The 21,560-nt window shown below is 30.6% G+C and overlaps 1 protein-coding gene, 1 long non-coding RNA gene and 1 pseudogene across 2 annotated transcripts; all 3 read right to left on the bottom strand.

The window, feature by feature from the left end:
- Positions 1–2,247: 2,247 nt before the first annotated feature.
- LOC121229394 (phospholipase A1-IIgamma) lies at positions 2,248–3,677 on the bottom strand. Its single transcript, XM_041113584.1, has 2 exons — positions 3,085–3,677; positions 2,248–3,007 (listed from the first exon to the last, which is right to left on the bottom strand). The coding sequence occupies exons 1-2, from the start codon at positions 3,637–3,639 to the stop codon at positions 2,366–2,368; spliced, it is 1,197 nt and encodes a 398-aa protein (XP_040969518.1). The 5' UTR covers positions 3,640–3,677; the 3' UTR covers positions 2,248–2,365.
- A 4,007-nt stretch (positions 3,678–7,684) lies between these two features.
- LOC121229393 (uncharacterized) lies at positions 7,685–17,417 on the bottom strand. Its single transcript, XR_005927130.1, has 3 exons — positions 17,367–17,417; positions 8,806–8,881; positions 7,685–7,723 (listed from the first exon to the last, which is right to left on the bottom strand). It is a non-coding gene; the product is annotated as an uncharacterized lncRNA (long non-coding RNA).
- Positions 17,418–18,565: 1,148 nt separating this feature from the next.
- LOC107905372 (phospholipase A1-IIgamma-like) overlaps positions 18,566–21,560 on the bottom strand; it is a 10,191-nt pseudogene continuing 7,196 nt past the window's right edge.

Below are 21,560 nucleotides of genomic sequence, written 5' to 3'. Positions count from 1 at the left end.
ACACCTGAGGCGATGAACACCCTGACCATCAAGTTAATGCACAAGTTTCACTAATTTATTTTTTGATTTAAGGTAAAAGTTTAATTTACCTATTTTTTGATTAAAAAAAAATGTAATTAGACTTTTAATATAAAATATCCATTGTACTTTTTACGATTGTGTGCAATTTATTTTTTATATTATATTAATTTAGAAATTATTTTCAATCTACTATATAATATAAATCTTTTCCAGTTGTAATTTAGTGGAAGGATCCACCTTTTTATATTCGTCATTTGTAATGTTTTAGATGAAAGACAATATTTTGGATGCACTCTTTTTTTCACTTGTCATCTTCACCAGTGATTTTTTAGTGAGGCGTATGTTCTTTATTAAAAAAATATGAACGTTTACCTTTTTAAATTAAAACCATGGAAACATTCATATATCACAAACTAAAATTGCAACAAGTTAGACATCTTCATTCATTAATATATAATCAGTTATAATATTAAAATATTGGTGGAGACACACCATTAATTACAATATATAATAGTCTACATTTTATTTATAAATGATTACATTAAATTTAAAAATAAAATTAACGGTTTTAAGAAATTATACAAAAATTTTATAACATAATTTATATCTTTTACATTTATGATTTAATTTTTTTGTATACTATTAAAAAAATTAAAAAACAAAATTAAATATGTAAATATATTTAAAAAAACATTCTAATACTGTTTAAAAATTAAGTAAATATCACATATGTTTTATATATATTATGGTTTAATTTATTTATTTTAATTTTTAATTATCTATTTTTTAATTTATTAAATTTAAAAGTAATTTTAATTATTAAATAAATAAAATCATTAAATCGCAGGGAATAAAATTAATATATGTGTGTGGTGGTGGAGCTAAAGCAACAAAAAGATTTCTTATGTGAATCTATTAGAATGTTAACATGTGGGCAGCTTAAAACTACTTCATGTAATTAATTGTTTTGTTAATTACTTTTATTAAAAGGAAAATAATAAATAAATTTTGTAACTTTTACTAATGAAAACTTTAAAATTTTTTATTGTTAATTTTTGGTAAGTTCCTAACGTAATTTTAAGAAAGAAATAATTAATTCTTAATAACCCGCTAAAATTATATACAAATTAAATTTTTGTATCCCTATGGTAAGTTGATAACTTTCTAATTTAATTTTAATAACTTTATGATAAGTTGGTAACTTTATGGTTTTGATATAATTTTGATTTTTAGAGTAAATTAATTTTTTCAAGATGTGTTCTAACTTAAACCTAATAAATAATATTTAGAAAAAATATATATATATTTTAGTTTACCAACAAAAGTTGAGTATAATATAAAGACATATTTTATTTTTATAAAAAAATAATACTGTTGAGAGAAACGATTACATATTTCAAAAGAATTAATTTTTAGAAATCATAAAATCAATATAGATCATAGTTGAAAAAAATAAAATGAAAGTTTAGAAGGAAACCTGTGAATGAAGAAATCAAGAAACCAGAAAGCATATTTCTTTGAATGTTCTTTTTTTTAAAGGAGATATATGGAAGAAAGTATTAGGATTGTGCCACCTTCACAGGGAAATAGTTTTGGAATATATAGGATAAATATCATTGAAGCAATGGAGGAGGCCAATAAGATGCGGACTGCTGTGTTAAGAAACATCTCTTCACATCTTGTTAAATTCAGCTGTACCAATTCTTCTATGTTTATATGATTGTGCTGTAACCTCAGCTTTCATATTATGTTGCAAAAAAGTTTCAACTTCAGTAGTTTATCAATTTCACTGCTGATTTAGGATAAATAAAAAGCAATTACTAAATAAAAACAAAGAAAGGTTTCATAATAAAATGATGAAAACACTAATTAAGATCCGTTTCTTTTTTCGGGTTCTGATAAGAACAAGAAGTTTAGTTGTCCTATTATTAAACATTGACAAAAAAAAAAAAGTGATCTATGTTTCTCCAAAGAAATGGATAAATAAAATGGCAATACTCGCTTATGTCCAATCCCACAAGGCAAGACTGAGCATATACCATCCATGGTCAAAAGGAAAAAATATCGATTACCCATCTGGGAAATCTAGGCAATTATTTGTCTTAATCAATTGGAAAAAGGGAGATTAAAAAGAAAAAGAATGAGAAAAACCCTACCCGACTCTACATAATACCATTTTTTGTATTTGGTTGATACACTCCAATGACTATAATTTCACAAGAAATATACACATAAACTGCAATAATTTTTTATCCTTAATAACTATACTTGTACAAGTAATTAAAAGTAAACCCGTAAGTTGGAACATAAAGGCTTCATCATATGAAGCTTATCTAAAAATAGATTATGTTAGAGTTGGAGGATGATCTGGTTCATGATCATCCAATATCCAGGAACCATCGTCTTGCTGAACCATTCCTTTGTTCTTCTCCATCCACCATTTAGTTGGAACTTTATGTTCGTCTTTCAGTGCATCCAGGTATTTGTTTACAAGTGAGATATCTCGATTAACCTCTAATTTGAACTCTCCTTTGTCCCCATGTGTACCCGCAACTCCATGCAGGTAGATCTCCAACTGATGAGCAATCATCAGATTCTTATTCAAATCTACGTGGCTTTTCAAGAAAGGAGATTTTCGGGCATCGATCACTAATTCCATCCCAACATGGGTATAGTTTAGTAAAGGTAATGGTAATGGCAGTGAAGGGACGATGTCTAACTCATTTTCGATGCGTAAGACACGAAGGTTTTTCAGTCCTGAGAAGACTTTCTTGAAGCCTGAGTCCCCAATGCGAGGGCTGGCAAATACAATGGCAGTGACCAAGCAAGCCTTGTCTGGTCTGCTTGTCGGCTTGTTATATCCATTGGTAACAATGTCCACTGCATTCAGAGTGGCCACTGCGCTACCTAAGCTATGGCCTGTCAAAGTTATGCTGATTTCTTCGTCTTTGTAAAAATCCATCAGTCTCCTAACCTCACTTAGAACCTGGAAAAAAATAACTTGGTAATTATTAGCATTCGATATGGACAATACATTAAGTACGTAAAATAAATTAAACTTGCCTGATCTCTAGCGCTGGTTTGATTGTAAATGGATTTGGGGTCTTGAGCAGTGTATATAGAATGCCAACCATGGTGCACCCTTGGATTTTCATTGTCTCCAAGAATATCAGCGGCTGAGACTAAATCTGCTTGAAGATCGTTAATCATTTCATAGGTTCGCTTGGTTCCTCTCCAAGTGATCAAAATGTCCCTCCTTCCCAAGACTGCCTTTCCTTGGTCGGTGGTCACTGCCACATAGCCGATCCAATTGGATTCCCCAGGGCAAAACCAATCAAGGATTTGGATTTCTGACCTTGCATAAAGGAATTTGGTTATTTTGTACTCGTATGGATTGCCTATCTCCAACCCCACTTTGCGGAACAAGTTCTTCATTGAGTATCGGCTCAATCCAACCCATCTCGATACCTTTTCGTCATTAAAGGCATCTATAACAGCTTGAGTTCTTTCACCATAATGAATAATTAACTTGCGGAGATCATTATCAAGGGGTTCCAATAAACTCTCCCACTTCTTCTCCCCAGTTAGTTCTCTCCATCTTTCTGCTATGCTACCCATCAAAAACAATTTTTTTTCCCTTTTGTCTGCCAAAACAATGTAAGGTTGAGCTCTTAATTATTTCTTATTACAGCCTATTTATATAGTGACCTGGTTCTCAATATCATACGCTTCGTGTCACTTTCGAATTTTGGGTGCTTTAAGTTTTCAACTTTCAAGACTAGTAGTTTCTCTTATCTTTTCTCAACATGGAAACGATGGTTGAGCACTACATGTTAGACATGGTCAAATAATAATAAAACTCTTTTTCCCCATGCCACACACTTCCCATTATTATACTTGTTCCTATTTCGTGAAAGCAAAATTTTGCATAATATAATTGGTTAGCATTGATCATCTTGCATAAACAAAACCTATAGTTTCAAGTAAAATAATCGGATATAATCCTCCTATTCCTCTATGTTTAGAAAAAAAATATTAATCACGAATAGCTAAGTATATCTCATTGCAATTTTACTTCGTAAAATACTATGCACATGACTGATTAAAAAAAGAAAAGTCGTGAATTCCTCTTGAAAAAGAAATGTATAGCCATCAGTCATTTAGGTTAACTTGTTTCTTAAGTTTGATCGATTATTAATTTATTAGTTTCTTTTAAATACAAAATCTGTAATTTTTATTTTGACATGTTTTTAAGTAATTAATTCTGAATTGAAAAAAGAAAAAGACGTTTAACAAAGATCTCCTACAAGATGAAATGATCGGCCTTGCACATATTAAACAAATCAATTGAATTTAGACTGAAAACATCTAATTGTGATTTTATCTCATACACGTTATGTTGCTTCCTTTTTGTTGAGTGTGGATGTTGGAGTGAAGCATGTCTTTACTCAATCTCCTCACCCTGAAAATGAAATGAATGGATATTGCGGGTTAGATGAACAAACCTTTCTTGATTATCGTTTCCATTATTTTTCCTAGCAAAATTCATATTTTGCTTTCTGCTTTAAAAATGTTCTAGTAATTATACGTAATTAATAATAAGGTGGGCATCGCTTCCTCTATTTCTGGTATATATGAGGCCGGTGCTTCTACACGTTTATTATATATTCTGGCTAAGTGGCGATGGAGACAAAGTGGGCCCCTTGCCTTCCTGTCCTTACTCTTTTTTAAGATTCTCAAATTTATATTATATATAGAATAAATTGTACTGCCAAAAGACTGTATATGGCAATTATATCCTTATTTTATATCTCAAATGTCACATTTTTTTTAATTTAAAAATAAACGTGTGAAGGATGGAGGAATTCTAACGAAAAGAAAAATAAAATCGTGCATCTTCATTTTCCATATTTGAACAATTATTTCATTTCCATTAATGAAAATCTTTTTAGTAATATAAAATAAGTTAAAATATGATATGTACATTTTTGTATTCTCATAAATTTTGAATTCCATTCTTATATTTTTATTTGTAAAAATTTAATTTTTATATTTTTTAGATTTTAAAAATCAAATTCAATAGTTAACAATGTTAAGCTTCATAAAAATTGGTTTTATTTTAATAATAATAATAATAATACAGAGAGCGGAAAATAAAAGATGAATGAGGCTATGGAATAGAGAGAAACAGGGAAACCCGAGCAATATTGAGAATGCGATACAAGATTTATTAAAAATTGGTATGTAACACACATTTATACGTACAATTGTTTATGAATTGAATTATTAGTAATCCATAATGATGAAGGGCGATATCTGATTGCGGTCAAGCAATTTGAGAGCACATTGTATGTTGATCCATGATTACGAATGATCAACAAACTTCCAGTGTCCATTGTCCATTTGAATCATATATTTTTTATTCTCATTTCTCCACCATTGACCAGGAATTTTGTAATCTTCTTTCAGCCAATCTAAATGTTTGTTTACCAGTGCAATATCATGATCGTAATCCAGACGAAACCCATCTTCCTGGACGCCCGCAACTCCATGCAGGTAAATATCCAAACTATGAGCAACGAAAAGTTCACCTAAGTTATCCATAAGCTCATCCATAAATCCTAGGATGGTGGTGCCAATTTCCAGCTCTTCTTCTTCTGACGTGTAGTTTCTACGCTTATAGCCTTTCGGGCCGGCATAAATTTCCAGTTCTTCTTCAACCTGGATGTTTTCATCTAAATATTCTGCAGGCAAATACTTAGGAGGAGGGATGGACGTGGAATCTGTGTCGCCAACACTACCGATCATAATAAAATTCTGCTTCAAGTAGTTTGACTTACTGGTGTTGATTCTTATCTATCTATTATCTATAATATATTGAAACTTTTTAACTTACCAGAATATCTTTTAATTTTGTTTATTCTATTACTAAATTAACATTTAAAAATAATTATAATATTTAATTTAAAATTATTAATTAAAAAATTTGAAATAAAATAGACATTGTGATAATTATACAATTAAAAAAATTATAATTAAATAGAAGATGTGATAATTATAATTAAATTTATAATTATTAATTAAAAACAATTGTATTAATTTTAAAATAAAATTATTACTTAAATAAAAGCCTATAAAATATAGGGAAAAAACTAAAATAATTATAATTATAACTAAAACATTTGACGTAAAAAAGGAGTGCAATTTTATTAATGTAAAATAGAGTAATTACTTAATAATATACCAATTAAAATTTTAAGTTTAGCACTATAAATAACATTATGTAGTTAGACATATTTGATTAATTAGCATCTAAGAAAAAATTATCGATAAAAAAATGAGAAGTTGTTAGCATTAATAAATTATATATATATATACATACATATATATAGCAATGGTTATTTGAAAAGACAATATTGAATCGTATTCAAATTACAATAGCACCAAAGAAAAATTGAAGATTATTTTTATTATTGACGAAGATAATATAATAATTTTTCTACTTGTATTGTATGTTGTTTATACTATGTGAAGTAAACACTCTTAAAATTGTTGTTTTTATTTCTCCATTATTTGTTTGGTACATATGGAAAACATTTTGTAAATTTGTTTTGAAGAGAAAGTTAAATTTTAATAATTATTTTTTAATTATCATTACTAATACAATTAAAATATAATATGTAATCCATATGAGCTTAGGAACTAATATTAATATAAAAAAATTAGTTTTAATTTTTTAACAACTAAATTATAATTTGGTTAATAGATGACATCAACTTATTTAATTATTTAAATAATAGTATAGATAAAGATAAAATATAAATAAAATATATATTAAAGTGTATTTAAATTTGACTATTTAATATTTCTCACCCAAAATGTCAATTAATTTTCTTAGTCCACTACCATATAGAATTTTACCCAATACCGTAAATGGAACCATATAGCAACTTATTTATTTATACAATATTTAAATCATTAATTGAATTAGTGTTAAATGTAACACCCTTTAACCCCAAACCGTCACCAGAAGAGGGTTATAGAGCATTACCGGAGTTTACAGAATAATTACACACAATTCCATTATTTTCTTATGTTTATGTCAAAGCTGTCTTCTTGAGCAGCAGTCACTAAAATATTTATAACTGGAGCTACTAAACTTCAAATTAAGTTCCGTTAATTTTCCTTAAAACTAGACTCATATATCTTTCTACCATAAAATTTTCAGAATTTTTAATATAGCCAATTAGTATAGTTTATTCCTCAAATTTACCCCTGGTCTGCTATTTGACAACTTCAACCCTTTTTTACTAAAATTTAATTATCTCATAGCATAGGACTCGGATGATGTTCCCGTTTATTTCTCTTAAAAATAGACTCATTAAAGATTCTAAGCATATAAATTATAGCTCATAATTATTTTTATAAAATTTTTAATGATTTTCCCAATTTAGAATAGGGAATTCCAAAATCAATCTGACATTGTTTCACAAAAATTCAAATTCATACCAAATTAGTCAAATCCTATTTTATACCATAACCAAACCTAAATTTATTTATTTCATCCTTACATTTACAATTTCAAAATGACACACACATAAGACATCCTAGGTACATGCCGTTACCCATAATTAACACACTTTACCTCATTGAATTCGGGATCGGCCTGGGATGCTGATTAAACGTTCTATCTTTACTTTACCTGCGCACGGAAACAAACCGTAGCTGAGTATGGTATACTCAGTGGTATTTCTATAATCCAAACACTTGATAATATAACAATTAAACTTAAAATCACAATAACAAATATAACTATTCATTTATTTATTTTATAGATAAGTTTCATTTACTTACCATAAAAATTCTATACAAGCCATATAACAAACACAACAACATATTTGCTCAATTCTTTTCATTTGCTTACCGTATAAATTCTTTACAATATATTCACAATTCATTTGTATTCACACTTTACTTCTTAAAATATACCATTTTAATTCATTCTAACATCAATCATCATCCATTTGAACTTCACTCATTTCATGAACCTTTTGGTTCATGTTTTCAATCTCATATCTCAATTTCAATTCTCAATTTAATTTCTCATTTCGTTCCAATAGCTCAATCAATCAAATTCACTCGATTTATCTTTTCACTTATTTACCCCTATTAACAAGACTCGGACTCTGATAGATACACGAATTCCTCCCAAACACACCAGAATATCCAACCCAAACACACCTGGAATATTATAAATTCTCCCAAACACACCAGTATATCATATCCTCCCAAACACACCAATAAGGCATTAAATGCCTCTTCGGATAAACCGAAGTATATAATAACAGAAACATCTTCTCGGCCGAACCACAAATCTCCCCATCACATCACAAATCCAATGGCATGCCATTTGTATCCAATCTGGTCCGATACTGTTAATAGGGTATTTGATTCACTTTCTCAATTTAATAAGTCTTTCATCAATATACCATTCTAATAATCACATATATTCATATCAATTTCCTCATATTTCCAATCAATAAATTTTTTTTCAATATAACATTCATTCAATATTCAAATTTTTACATAAATCATATATATATTATATTTCAATCAATATAAATTCAATTAAAATGATTTCAATCAATATAAATTTGATAAATTCATCACATACCAAAATCAATCCATTTCAATTGTAAAATATCATAATTCTAACACTAACAATTGTCATCTGTATATAAATATAACAAATAATGACTGAGTTCGGATTATAAAAATACAAACCGTATTTTCTCGAGCTGACTCCCGTTGTCTTTGCCATTTTTCCTTGCTTAGCCGAGATTTCCCGAGACAACATTAGCTATGGGAATTAAAACAATTCATATTCGTTAATTCTCTACTAATTTATATCTAATTTGTAACACCCCTTACCCGTATCCAACACCGGAATAGGGTACGAGGCATTACCAAAACACATACACTTGTAAACGTATTTAACCGAGTTATAAAATTTCATCAAAATTAAAACTTTCAAAAATAATTAACATGTTTCTATAACTTTTCACAATATATCCTCAAAATATTATAATCATAATTATTAGGGCCTGCGAGACCCGATACATACTCATGCAATTTAATGCTTCATTTCCATTTAATTCAATTCGCAATTTCTCATGCTCATAATTTAAATCATATCACTAGAAATTTCCATTTAATTCACGTACAATTCAATGACATCAAATTCAAACTAATACGTATTTACCATTTAACTCAATGTTTATTGATTATACCATTCAATAACACATTTATGAAATTCTCAATTTAGCAATGAAAATATCACTTTAGTTTGAATAACAACATCGTCCTGATATAAATACACTACCACTTATCCATTTACTTTAATTCTTTTGGGCCCATTTGTCACTTACCATCCTTAATCAAATTAGAGAACGGTCACGGAAAATTGAGTACTTCACTTTCACTTTGCCATAGTATAACTATGGTCTTACGTATGATCACTTATCACTTGTCCCTGATCAGATAAGTGTAGCCACCTATCACTTTGTTTCTTGATCAGATAAGTGTAGCCACTTATCACTTTGTTTCTTGATCAGATAAGTGCAGCCACTTATCACTTTGTCTCTTGATCAGATAAGTGTAGCTAAAGCTATCACTTATCACTTTGTCTCTTGATCAGATAAGTATAGCCGAAGCTATCACTTATCACTTTTCACTTGTCACTTGATCAGATAAGTATAGCCGAAGCTATCACTTATCACTTTATCACTTGATCAGATAAGTATAGCCGAAGCTATTACTTATCACTTTCCACTTGTCACTTGATCAGATAAGTATAGCCGAAGCTATCACTTATCACTTTATCACTTGATCAGATAAGTATAGCCGAAGCTATTACTTATCACTTTCCACTTGTCACTTGATCAGATAAGTGTAGCTAAAGCTACCACTTATCACTTTATCACTTGATCAGAAGTACTCAAATCCGGCGTTCCGCTCAATTTGATCATTTATTCATATATCAGGCTTACCAACATGTTTTAATTCATAAACCATTCATGGTATTATTTCATGCCAAATCATATACTGAATATACCATACACACATACTATGAAACTTTATTTTCACACATGAGCTGAAACCATGACCAATAATGCACAAAAATAAGCATCATTCATATTTCATCGTTTATGAGTTATAATCAAACATATGACCATTTATACACGAATCATTCATATATTTCCCAATTTTCCTCCTCCTCCTCTCCATTCCACATCCTTAATGTGTATAACACACTTAAACAACATTAACCATAATTTCAATATTCACTAACATGTATATTCAAAGCTGTTTATCCGAGTCAGAGTCACTAAATTATTTTTATCCGGAGCTACGGAGCTCCAAATTAAGATCCGTTAATTTTCCCTGAAACTAGACTCGCATATCTTCATACCATAAAATTTTTATAATTTTTGGTTCAGCCAAATAGTACAGTTTATTCTTTAAAGTTTCCCCTGTTTTGCTGTCTGACAGTTCCGACCACTCTTCACTAAAAATTAATTATCTCATTGTACAGAATTCGGATGATGTTTTAGCTTGTTTCTTATAAAAATAGACTCATTAAGGATTCTAACCATATAAACTATAACTCATAATAATTTCTGTACAATTTTTAATGATTTTCCAAAGTCAGAACAGGGGAACCCGAATTCATTCTGACCTTGTCTCACAAAATCTATTATATCTCATGATTTACAATTCCATTGCTCACATAATTTCTTTTATAAGAAACTAGACTCAATAAGCTTTAATTTCATATTTTATTCATCCTCTAATTCAATCTCTACAATTTTTGGTGATTTTTCAAAGTTACACTACTGCTGCTGTCCAAAACTGCTTTAGTGCAAAATGTTGATTTCCATTTTGCCCCAAATTTCACAGTTTATACAATTCGGTCCTTTCTCAATTAACCCCTCAATTAATCTAATTTTCTCAATTAGTACTTTACTAGACATTATAAGTTGTTACACAACTATTGAAATTCAGAATTTCCACATATAACTCTATCTTCAAACTCTTTTACTATTAGGTCCCAAACATTCACTTTCTATTCAATTCTTTCAATAAAATCAGCATATGAACAATTTAAAGCTCTAATTTCATGCTAAATCATCATATACTTCCAGCACATATTCATATCAACTTTCAACTTCTTTCATAAAATCAAAAACTAATGAATTTAACAAGTGGGCCTAGTTGTAAAAGTCATAAAAATACAAAAATTTCAAGAAATAGTCAAGAATTGAACTTACTTGTAATAAAAATATGAAGAACCAACTTGAATAAGCCCTTCCATGGTGTTTTAGCTGATGAGAATTCAGAAAATGAAGAGAAAATCTAGATAATTCCACTTGGGTCCTAACTTTATTAAGCAAATTTTGCAATTTTCCAATTTTTCCCTTAATTCTCCTTACTTTCTTGCTGATTTCATGCCTCTGGCGTCCAGACCAAATAGACCTTGGGTCTATTTGCTTTTTAAGCCCTCTTCCTTTTATCATTTAAGCTATTTAATCATTTCCCAAAATTTTGCATTTGTTACAATTTAGTCCTTTTTGTTCAATTAATTATCGGAACTTTAAAATTTCTTAACGAAACTTTAATACTAACTTTTTAACACTCCATAAATATTTATAAAAATATTTATGGCTCAGTTTAAAATCCCCGAGGTCTTGATACCTCATTTCGATTCTAATTATTTTAATATTTATTTCTAGTGCACTATTCACTATTTCAAAAATTTTCCTAACTTCATATTTAACTTATACTTACTAAATTAATAATATTTTCTACCCATTTGTCGAATTTAGTGATCTCGAATCACCGTTCCAACACCTCTGAAAATTCAAGCCATTACATTTTTTTTTTCGTCGGATTTGTGGTCCCGAAACCACTGTTCCGACTAAGTCTAAAATCGGGCTATTACAACTCTCCCCCCCTTTAGGGATTTTCGTCCCCGAAAATCTTACCAGATGGTAGGTTAATGATTTACTTCCACAGTATATTTCAAATTCGCACATGATTTTGGATTTTCATATCTTTTACAGATAATCACATAGATTCATAAGAAAATCAGGATAGCGATATTTCAGCATCTGAAGCTACACAAAGTATCGAAAAATTACAATCCATATAGAATGATATCCATTTTGATAATCTGAGTAGTTTTCAGAACTATCAAATATTTCTCTCTTTTATATTGTCCTCATTTTCTAATTCATTCACTTTTCCGACCACATTATTATTCTTCCGTACACGAACTTCTGTAACACTACACTCGTAAGCTTATTCAACCAAAATCTCACAAATTTCATTGTAACATTTTACTAATATGGGGGTGAGTGTAGTAAAGCCTCAAATTTATCTTACACATAAATGCGCATAACACATACCATCACAAATAGCCAATTCATTACTAAGTTCACATTCTCAAAGCATTTAATAAACATTTGCTTTTAATCACTTTTGTTCTCAACACAAAATTCTAACTCAAATCACTAATTCACAATCAAAATTTCTATATAGCATCATAATCCAAATATCATAACTCATATGCTTGTATAATTATAACATTCATCAAATAAAAAAAAATGTTTTATTCTTTGATCCATACTTTTATGAGTTTCAACTCATAATCAATACATTTTCACTCAAACATTTTAGTATTTATTTCTATACTATTAGAATTAACTCAGTTGAAAAACATATCTGTCTCATCAAGATAATTTTCGTCATAGAACAATACTGATAAGGGGGTGATGGTGAAGTCATAAATCTTTCAACTTGCTCTCATAGATACATATATATATATGATTTTGTATTCATCATCAATGTAATACCATCAAAACCACGTAATTCATTCCAAGCAAATTAACACATCTATTTATTACAAATGTTTTCTGTCACTCACAATTTCACACAACGAATTTACTTACTCAAGCTCAATGTTAATATCTAATTAAATTCCAATACTTGGCTTCTATTTTACTTACCGACATTTGCCAAATTAGAGAACGTCTTACGGAATTGAGTACTTCGTTTTCTCGATGCCATAGTCCAACTATGGTCTTACACGTAATCACAAATCACATACCGATGCCACAGCCCAGCTATGGTCTTACACAGAATCACATAATCACATGTTCACATGTTGCCATGGTCAAACCATGGTCTTTTCCGTCAATTCATCACATATCACTGAACGAAAGTACTCATTCCTGCGTTCTACTCAATTGGACTTCCAATTCAATTTTTCATACTATTATAATATTCATGGTTTAGACATAAAACAAAATATCTTATTATCTTTAATTTAACAATTAAACATAAGATTCTATCATATGAACATACTAATTTCACTTATTCAAGCAGATGTACATACACACGTTCCATCTATTTAAGTAAATTTGCTTATCATATTCACTTAATCAAATATGTTGAGCACATAGCATTATATAATCACCAACATACTTGGATGAGCTTATCACAACATAAACTTTTTTTTTTAACTTATAGTCATCTCTTTTCATACATGAACACATCCATATCACAAATTTTTATACTTACCTTTCCAAATTCCAACATAACGTGAGCATATTTCATTTATCTCAATATCATTTTTAGCATTATCGAAAATAGCTCGATTGAAAATCATCTCTATCTTAACAAAGCAATTTCGTTAGAGCCTGGAGATATCACATCATCAAGAATAATAACGTGGCATGTATAGCTAGGCTCACATATGCTACGTTTGGTCCGAGAACCGACTAAACCGTAGCTCTGATACCACTAAATGTAACACCCCTTACCCGTATCCAACACCGGAATAGGGTACGAGGCATTACCAAAACACATACACTTGTAAACGTATTTAACCGAGTTATAAAATTTCATCAAAATTAAAACTTTCAAAAATAATTAACATGTTTCTATAACTTTTCACAATATATCCTCAAAATATTATAATCATAATTATTAGGGCCTGCGAGACCCGATACATACTCATGCAATTTAATGCTTCATTTCCATTTCATTCAATTCGCAATTTCTCATGCTCATAATTTAAATCATATCACTAGAAATTTCCATTTAATTCACGTACAATTCAATGACATCAAATTCAAAACTAATACGTATTTACCATTTAACTCAATGTTTATTGATTATACCATTCAATAACACATTTATGAAATTCTCAATTTAGCAATGAAAATATCACTTTAGTTTGAATAACAACATCGTCCTGATATAAATACACTACCACTTATCCATTTACTTTAATTCTTTTGGGCCCATTTGTCACTTACCATCCTTAATCAAATTAGAGAACGGTCACGGAAAATTGAGTACTTCACTTTCACTTTGCCATAGTATAACTATGGTCTTACGTATGATCACTTATCACTTGTCCCTGATCAGATAAGTGTAGCCACCTATCACTTTGTTTCTTGATCAGATAAGTGTAGCCACTTATCACTTTGTTTCTTGATCAGATAAGTGCAGCCACTTATCACTTTGTCTCTTGATCAGATAAGTGTAGCTAAAGCTATCACTTATCACTTTGTCTCTTGATCAGATAAGTATAGCCGAAGCTATCACTTATCACTTTTCACTTGTCACTTGATCAGATAAGTATAGCCGAAGCTATCACTTATCACTTTATCACTTGATCAGATAAGTATAGCCGAAGCTATTACTTATCACTTTCCACTTGTCACTTGATCAGATAAGTATAGCCGAAGCTATCACTTATCACTTTATCACTTGATCAGATAAGTATAGCCGAAGCTATTACTTATCACTTTCCACTTGTCACTTGATCAGATAAGTGTAGCTAAAGCTACCACTTATCACTTTATCACTTGATCAGAAGTACTCAAATCCGGCGTTCCGCTCAATTTGATCATTTATTCATATATCAGGCTTACCAACATGTTTTAATTCATAAACCATTCATGGTATTATTTCATGCCAAATCATATACTGAATATACCATACACACATACTATGAAACTTTATTTTCACACATGAGCTGAAACCATGACCAATAATGCACAAAAATAAGCATCATTCATATTTCATCGTTTATGAGTTATAATCAAACATATGACCATTTATACACGAATCATTCATATATTTCCCAATTTTCCTCCTCCTCCTCTCCATTCCACATCCTTAATGTGTATAACACACTTAAACAACATTAACCATAATTTCAATATTCACTAACATGTATATTCAAAGCTGTTTATCCGAGTCAGAGTCACTAAATTATTTTTATCCGGAGCTACGGAGCTCCAAATTAAGATCCGTTAATTTTCCCTGAAACTAGACTCGCATATCTTCATACCATAAAATTTTATAATTTTTGGTTCAGCCAAATAGTACAGTTTATTCTTTAAAGTTTCCCCTGTTTTGCTGTCTGACAGTTCCGACCACTCTTCACTAAAAATTAATTATCTCATTGTACAGAATTCGGATGATGTTTTAGCTTGTTTCTTATAAAAATAGACTCATTAAGGATTCTAACCATATAAACTATAACTCATAATAATTTCTGTACAATTTTTAATGATTTTCCAAAGTCAGAACAGGGGAACCCGAATTCATTCTGACCTTGTCTCACAAAATCTATTATATCTCATGATTTACAATTCCATTGCTCACATAATTTCTTTTATAAGAAACTAGACTCAATAAGCTTTAATTTCATATTTTATTCATCCTCTAATTCAATCTCTACAATTTTTGGTGATTTTTCAAAGTTACACTACTGCTGCTGTCCAAAACTGCTTTAGTGCAAAATGTTGATTTCCATTTTGCCCCAAATTTCACAGTTTATACAATTCGGTCCTTTCTCAATTAACCCCTCAATTAATCTAATTTTCTCAATTAGTACTTTACTAGACATTATAAGTTGTTACACAACTATTGAAATTCAGAATTTCCACATATAACTCTATCTTCAAACTCTTTTACTATTAGGTCCCAAACATTCACTTTCTATTCAATTCTTTCAATAAAATCAGCATATGAACAATTTAAAGCTCTAATTTCATGCTAAATCATCATATACTTCCAGCACATATTCATATCAACTTTCAACTTCTTTCATAAAATCAAAAACTAATGAATTTAACAAGTGGGCCTAGTTGTAAAAGTCATAAAAATACAAAATTTCAAGAAATAGTCAAGAATTGAACTTACTTGTAATAAAATATGAAGAACCAACTTGAATAAGCCCTTCCATGGTGTTTTAGCTGATGAGAATTCAGAAAATGAAGAGAAAATCTAGATAATTCCACTTGGGTCCTAACTTTATTAAGCAAATTTTGCAATTTTCCAATTTTTCCCTTAATTCTCCTTACTTTCTTGCTGATTTCATGCCTCTGGCGTCCAGACCAAATAGACCTTGGGTCTATTTGCTTTTTAAGCCCTCTTCCTTTTATCATTTAAGCTATTTAATCATTTCCCAAAATTTTGCATTTGTTACAATTTAGTCCTTTTTGTTCAATTAATTATCGGAACTTTAAAATTTCTTAACGAAACTTTAATACTAACTTTTTAACACTCCATAAATATTTATAAAAATATTTATGGCTCAGTTTAAAATCCCCGAGGTCTTGATACCTCATTTCGATTCTAATTATTTTAATATTTATTTCTAGTGCACTATTCACTATTTCAAAAATTTTCCTAACTTCATATTTAACTTATACTTACTAAATTAATAATATTTTCTACCCATTTGTCGAATTTAGTGATCTCGAATCACCGTTCCAACACCTCTGAAAATTCAAGCCATTACATTTTTTTTTTCGTCGGATTTGTGGTCCCGAAACCACTGTTCCGACTAAGTCTAAAATCGGGCTATTACATAATTAATAAATTTTGATTCAATTTCTACTTTAATTTCAATTTAATCTTAACTAAATTCACTTACTTTTTCTATCTCAATTCATACTTCATTTCTATTCAAATTTTGTCCAAACTCATACTTAACTATTAAATTTTTAGCATATTTTCCTAATTTCGAAAATTTCATCAATTTAGGCCCTTCAACATAAAACTTATGAATTACTTTACAATTCAATCCTTATTTCATTTCTAACTTGAATTCCTATCAATCTAACCCCTAATTCATTTTTTATTCAACATGAACAATATTTAGAATTCTAATAACTTTCAAAATATTAATTTAATTTCATCAAAACTTTGTTCTAAAGCTTTTAAAACATCAAAAATAAGTAAAAAGGGCTAAATTAACTTACCTATTAAACTTCCAAACCTTCAAACCCGAATTCTCCCTTTTTCTTTTCTTTCTCCTTTCTTTCTTTCCTTCCCCTGCTTTTCGTTTGCCTATTGTGTTTCTTTTCTTTGTTTCCTTTCTCTTTTTCTTTATTTATTTACTATATATATATATAAAATATAATAATAATAAAATATCTATATTTAAAATCTATTTAATAACAAATATTTATTTAACACTTGTATGCATTTTTTATTATTACACATGTCACAAATTTTACCATACATTTGTCATAATTTAGTATATTTATTACATAAAAATCTCATAATATAATTATTTAATTAATAAATATCTTATTTAATATTAAATACTAATATTACAATTGTACACACTTATATTTCACATTTGTACCAATAAATTCATTACAATTGTCATTATTTAATTTATTTATCAAACAAAAATCTCACTATTTAATTATTTAATTAATAAATATCTTTTATTCTAAAATTAAGTAAATATACAATTATATTCCAAGTGTTCAAATACATATATTACACTTGTACAATTTTATCATCACACATTTGTCTTTATTTCAATTTATTTCATAATATAATAACTTAATATCAATTAAATAATAATAACCATAATAATAAATTAATTAATTAATATAAGAAAATCCTAGACTCTTTCATCTTTTGCCGCCTAAATTCATACATTAGGCATAATTGCCTATTTGGTCCCTTTTTATTTTCTTTTAATCTACAATTCAACTTTTATTCTTTATTCAATTTAGTCATTTTTCCTAATTACTCTTAATTAAGTTAAATTCACTTAATTAAAAATCTAATTAACCACTCGATTAACTTCATAAATATTTTTAATAAATATTTTCTAATCCATTTTTCAGAAACAGTGATCCGAAAATACACCTTTCTAATAACCTTAAAGTTCGGGTCGTTACATTAAAAGTCAAATGGATATTAGCTCTGTTGAAAAATTATTTTTAAAAGTAAATTATACTGTTATATTAAAATCGATAAAAATACATATATTATAGGGCTTGATTGCTTGAATTTGAGATTATTTTTTAAAAATATTTTTTTAATATAGTAATGATTTGAATTTAAATTATTTTTAAAGTAAATAAAATCCGGATTAGTGTTTTTATTTTAAAATCTTGAACAAAACATAAAGATTGTTTATCAAACCATGGAAAGATGTTCAAGTATCATCCTCATCTTGACTTTGATGATCCATTAATTCCCAAGAACCATCCTCCTGCTGGACCAGACCTTTGTTTTTCTCAATCCTCCATGACACTGGCACCAAATATTCATCCTTTAATCCATTGACGGATTTGTTTACGAGGGCTATATCACGACTAATCACCAACTAAAATCCTCCATTACACCCTTGCGTTCCTGCCACCCCATGTAAATAGGCTTCCAAATCATGCCAATTTAACCAGTTCCCAGAGCTCCTCAAGTACTTTGATTTACGTGTGTCAATATCCAATTCTTCCCCCACATCCGTGTACCCTACCATAGGATATTTGGGAACAGCATCTATAACATTTCGGACGCGTAACGCTCGAAGGTCACTGTATCCTGTGAATTTCTTTTTGAAGTTTGAGTCACCAACTCGAAGACTAGCGAATAAAAAGGCTGTAACAGGAGAGGCCCCTCCCGATGGATTACTGGCCTTGTTATATCTATTGGCAATAATGTCAATGGCATTCAAAGTTGCAATAGCTGCACCTAAGCTGTGGCCGGTCACTGTGATGCTGGTTTTCCTCGTTCTTGAATTGCTCCACTGGCCTCATAACCTCGTTGAGAACCTAAAATATCAATAGCCAAGAACAGAGACGAACCTTAGTATTTTCCATTGAAACAAGGTATCGATGCTAGTGGAGCATTGGTAAGGCATTGGTAGCGTTCACCTGGTCTCTGGCACTGGTTTTGTTATAAGGCGAACGTGGGTCTTTCGAGGTGTAGATGGAGTACCAGTCCTCATGCACCTTGGCATCACTTGGATCACCAAAATCTGTTGGGAAGAAACCGAACAACCGAAACAAAGCGAAAGCACAACCGGTGTTCTTTCTCTCCTTATAACTCCTGTCAAAAATTATGGCAAGCACAATAGCACAAGATATGTTCTCTAGCAACCTTAATCAACCACAAATCAACTAATGCAACCACAACAAAAATAAATAGAGACACCGGTATTTTACGTGGAAAACCCCTCTAAATCAAGGGTAAAAACCACGGGACTTTAGAGTCCGATAAAGAGCTCCACTATCATCAAATGTTCGGCTACAAGATCACAATATCAAGCCTACAACAAGCATTCAACTCCGACAAGGCTAACAATATGTAATCTTTAGCAAAAGAGAGAAAAATGAGAGAACATCACCAAAAATGTAGCTGCTAAAAAATGGGTATTTCCGACGCTACAAGACTCGGATGAAAAATCCGACCGTACAAAGTCAATAACACCTTATCGCCTAGTTGCTATCCAAAAATCAGCTCAATTGAACCACGGATGAACCTTCGATCGAAGAGTTGATCACTGCTGCACCAAACTTGAAAAACTGAAATTTTCTTCTCTCTTTCTCTCTGTTTTAATTTGAGATTTTTTTTTTGTTTTAGCTCTACAAAAATTTCTGCCCACATCACCCGTTAAAAGCCCAAAAATTGGTTTTTGACAAACCAAAAAGAAGGCAAAACATTGTGGCAGAAAATATGGGTTTTTCCCACATAGTGGGACCCATACCCAACAAATCTCCCCCTCCAACTATGTGGGGAATGCCTCCATGCCGGAGGTCAAACAACATACTTCAAACTTTCCTTTTGGTAAGGCCTTCGTCAACATATCAGCACCATTATCATTAGTGTGTATCTTCTCAAGCTCTAACAGCTTAGCTTCAAGAACATCTCGAATCCAATGGTACCTCACATCAATATGCTTAAATCTAGCATGAAAAGTTGAGTTCTTACCAAGATGAATAGCACTCTGGCTATCACAGTACAGGACATACTTCTCCTGAGTAAAACCAAGCTCATGCACAAACTTCTTCATCCAAAGTATCTCCTTACACGCTTCGGTTGCTGCAATGAACTCTGATTCGGTGGTGGACAATGCAACACACTTTTGCAGTCTCGATTGCCATGCCACAGCTCCCCTGCATAAGTGATTAAGTAACCTGAAGTAGATCTCCTCGAGTCAATGTCTCCGGCCATGTCTGAATCTGTATACCCAACAAGAACAGGTTTCTCATTGCCGAAACAAAGTTTCATGTTGGAAGTGCCACGAATATATCTCATAATCCACTTCACTACATTCTAATGCTCTCTGCCTGGATTAGAAAGAAACCGACTAACTGTACCAACGGCATAAGCCAAGTCTGGTCTCGTGCAAACCATTGCGTACATCAAACTACCACGGCTGAAGAGTAAGGAATTTCCGCATCTCTTCCTTCTCCTTGTGAAGGACTATGCTTAACACTCAATCTAAAGTGCATAGCAAAGGAGTATTCACCGCTTTAGCTTGTCCATACTAAACCTTTGAAGTACTTTCTCAATGTACCTCTCTTGTGATAACCATAATTTCTTGGCCTTTCTATCACGTGTCAGTCTTATGCCAAGAATTTGCTTTGCTGGCCCCAAATCCTTCATTGCAAAGGATTTACTCAACTCATGTTTCAACTTCTCATTCTAGAAGCATTCTGACCAACAATAAGCATATCATCAACATAGAGCAAAAGAATAATAAAATCATCACCAGAGAATCTCTTAACAAACACACAATGATCAGAAGTAGTCTTCTTGTAGCCTTGCTCCCCATAACAGACTCAAACTTCTTGTACCATTGCCTTGGAGCTTGCTTCAAACCATACAAGCTCTTCTTCAATCTGCACACATAGTCCTCTTTCCCTTGTGCAACAAAACCCTCTGACTGCTCCATGTAAAGCTCTTCTTCCAAGTCACCATGAAGAAAGCAGTTTTCACATCCATTTGTTCAACCTCTAGGTCATAACAAGCTGCCAAACTCAGTATAGTTCTGATAGAGGACATCTTCACAACCGGAGAAAATATTTCTTCAAAATCAACCCCCTTTTTCTGAGTATAACCCTTGACGACCAATCTAGCTTTGTAACGTGGAGATGAAGACTTCTCTTCTTGCTTCAACCTGTAACCCACCGATTCTTCAAGCTTTT

This window comes from Gossypium hirsutum, chromosome A05, assembly GCF_007990345.1.
Source record: "Gossypium hirsutum isolate 1008001.06 chromosome A05, Gossypium_hirsutum_v2.1, whole genome shotgun sequence".
Classification (NCBI taxonomy): Eukaryota; Viridiplantae; Streptophyta; class Magnoliopsida; order Malvales; family Malvaceae; genus Gossypium; species Gossypium hirsutum.
The sequence above is the reverse complement of the archived record's forward strand: the minus strand, read 5'-3'. Positions and strand labels throughout refer to the sequence as shown.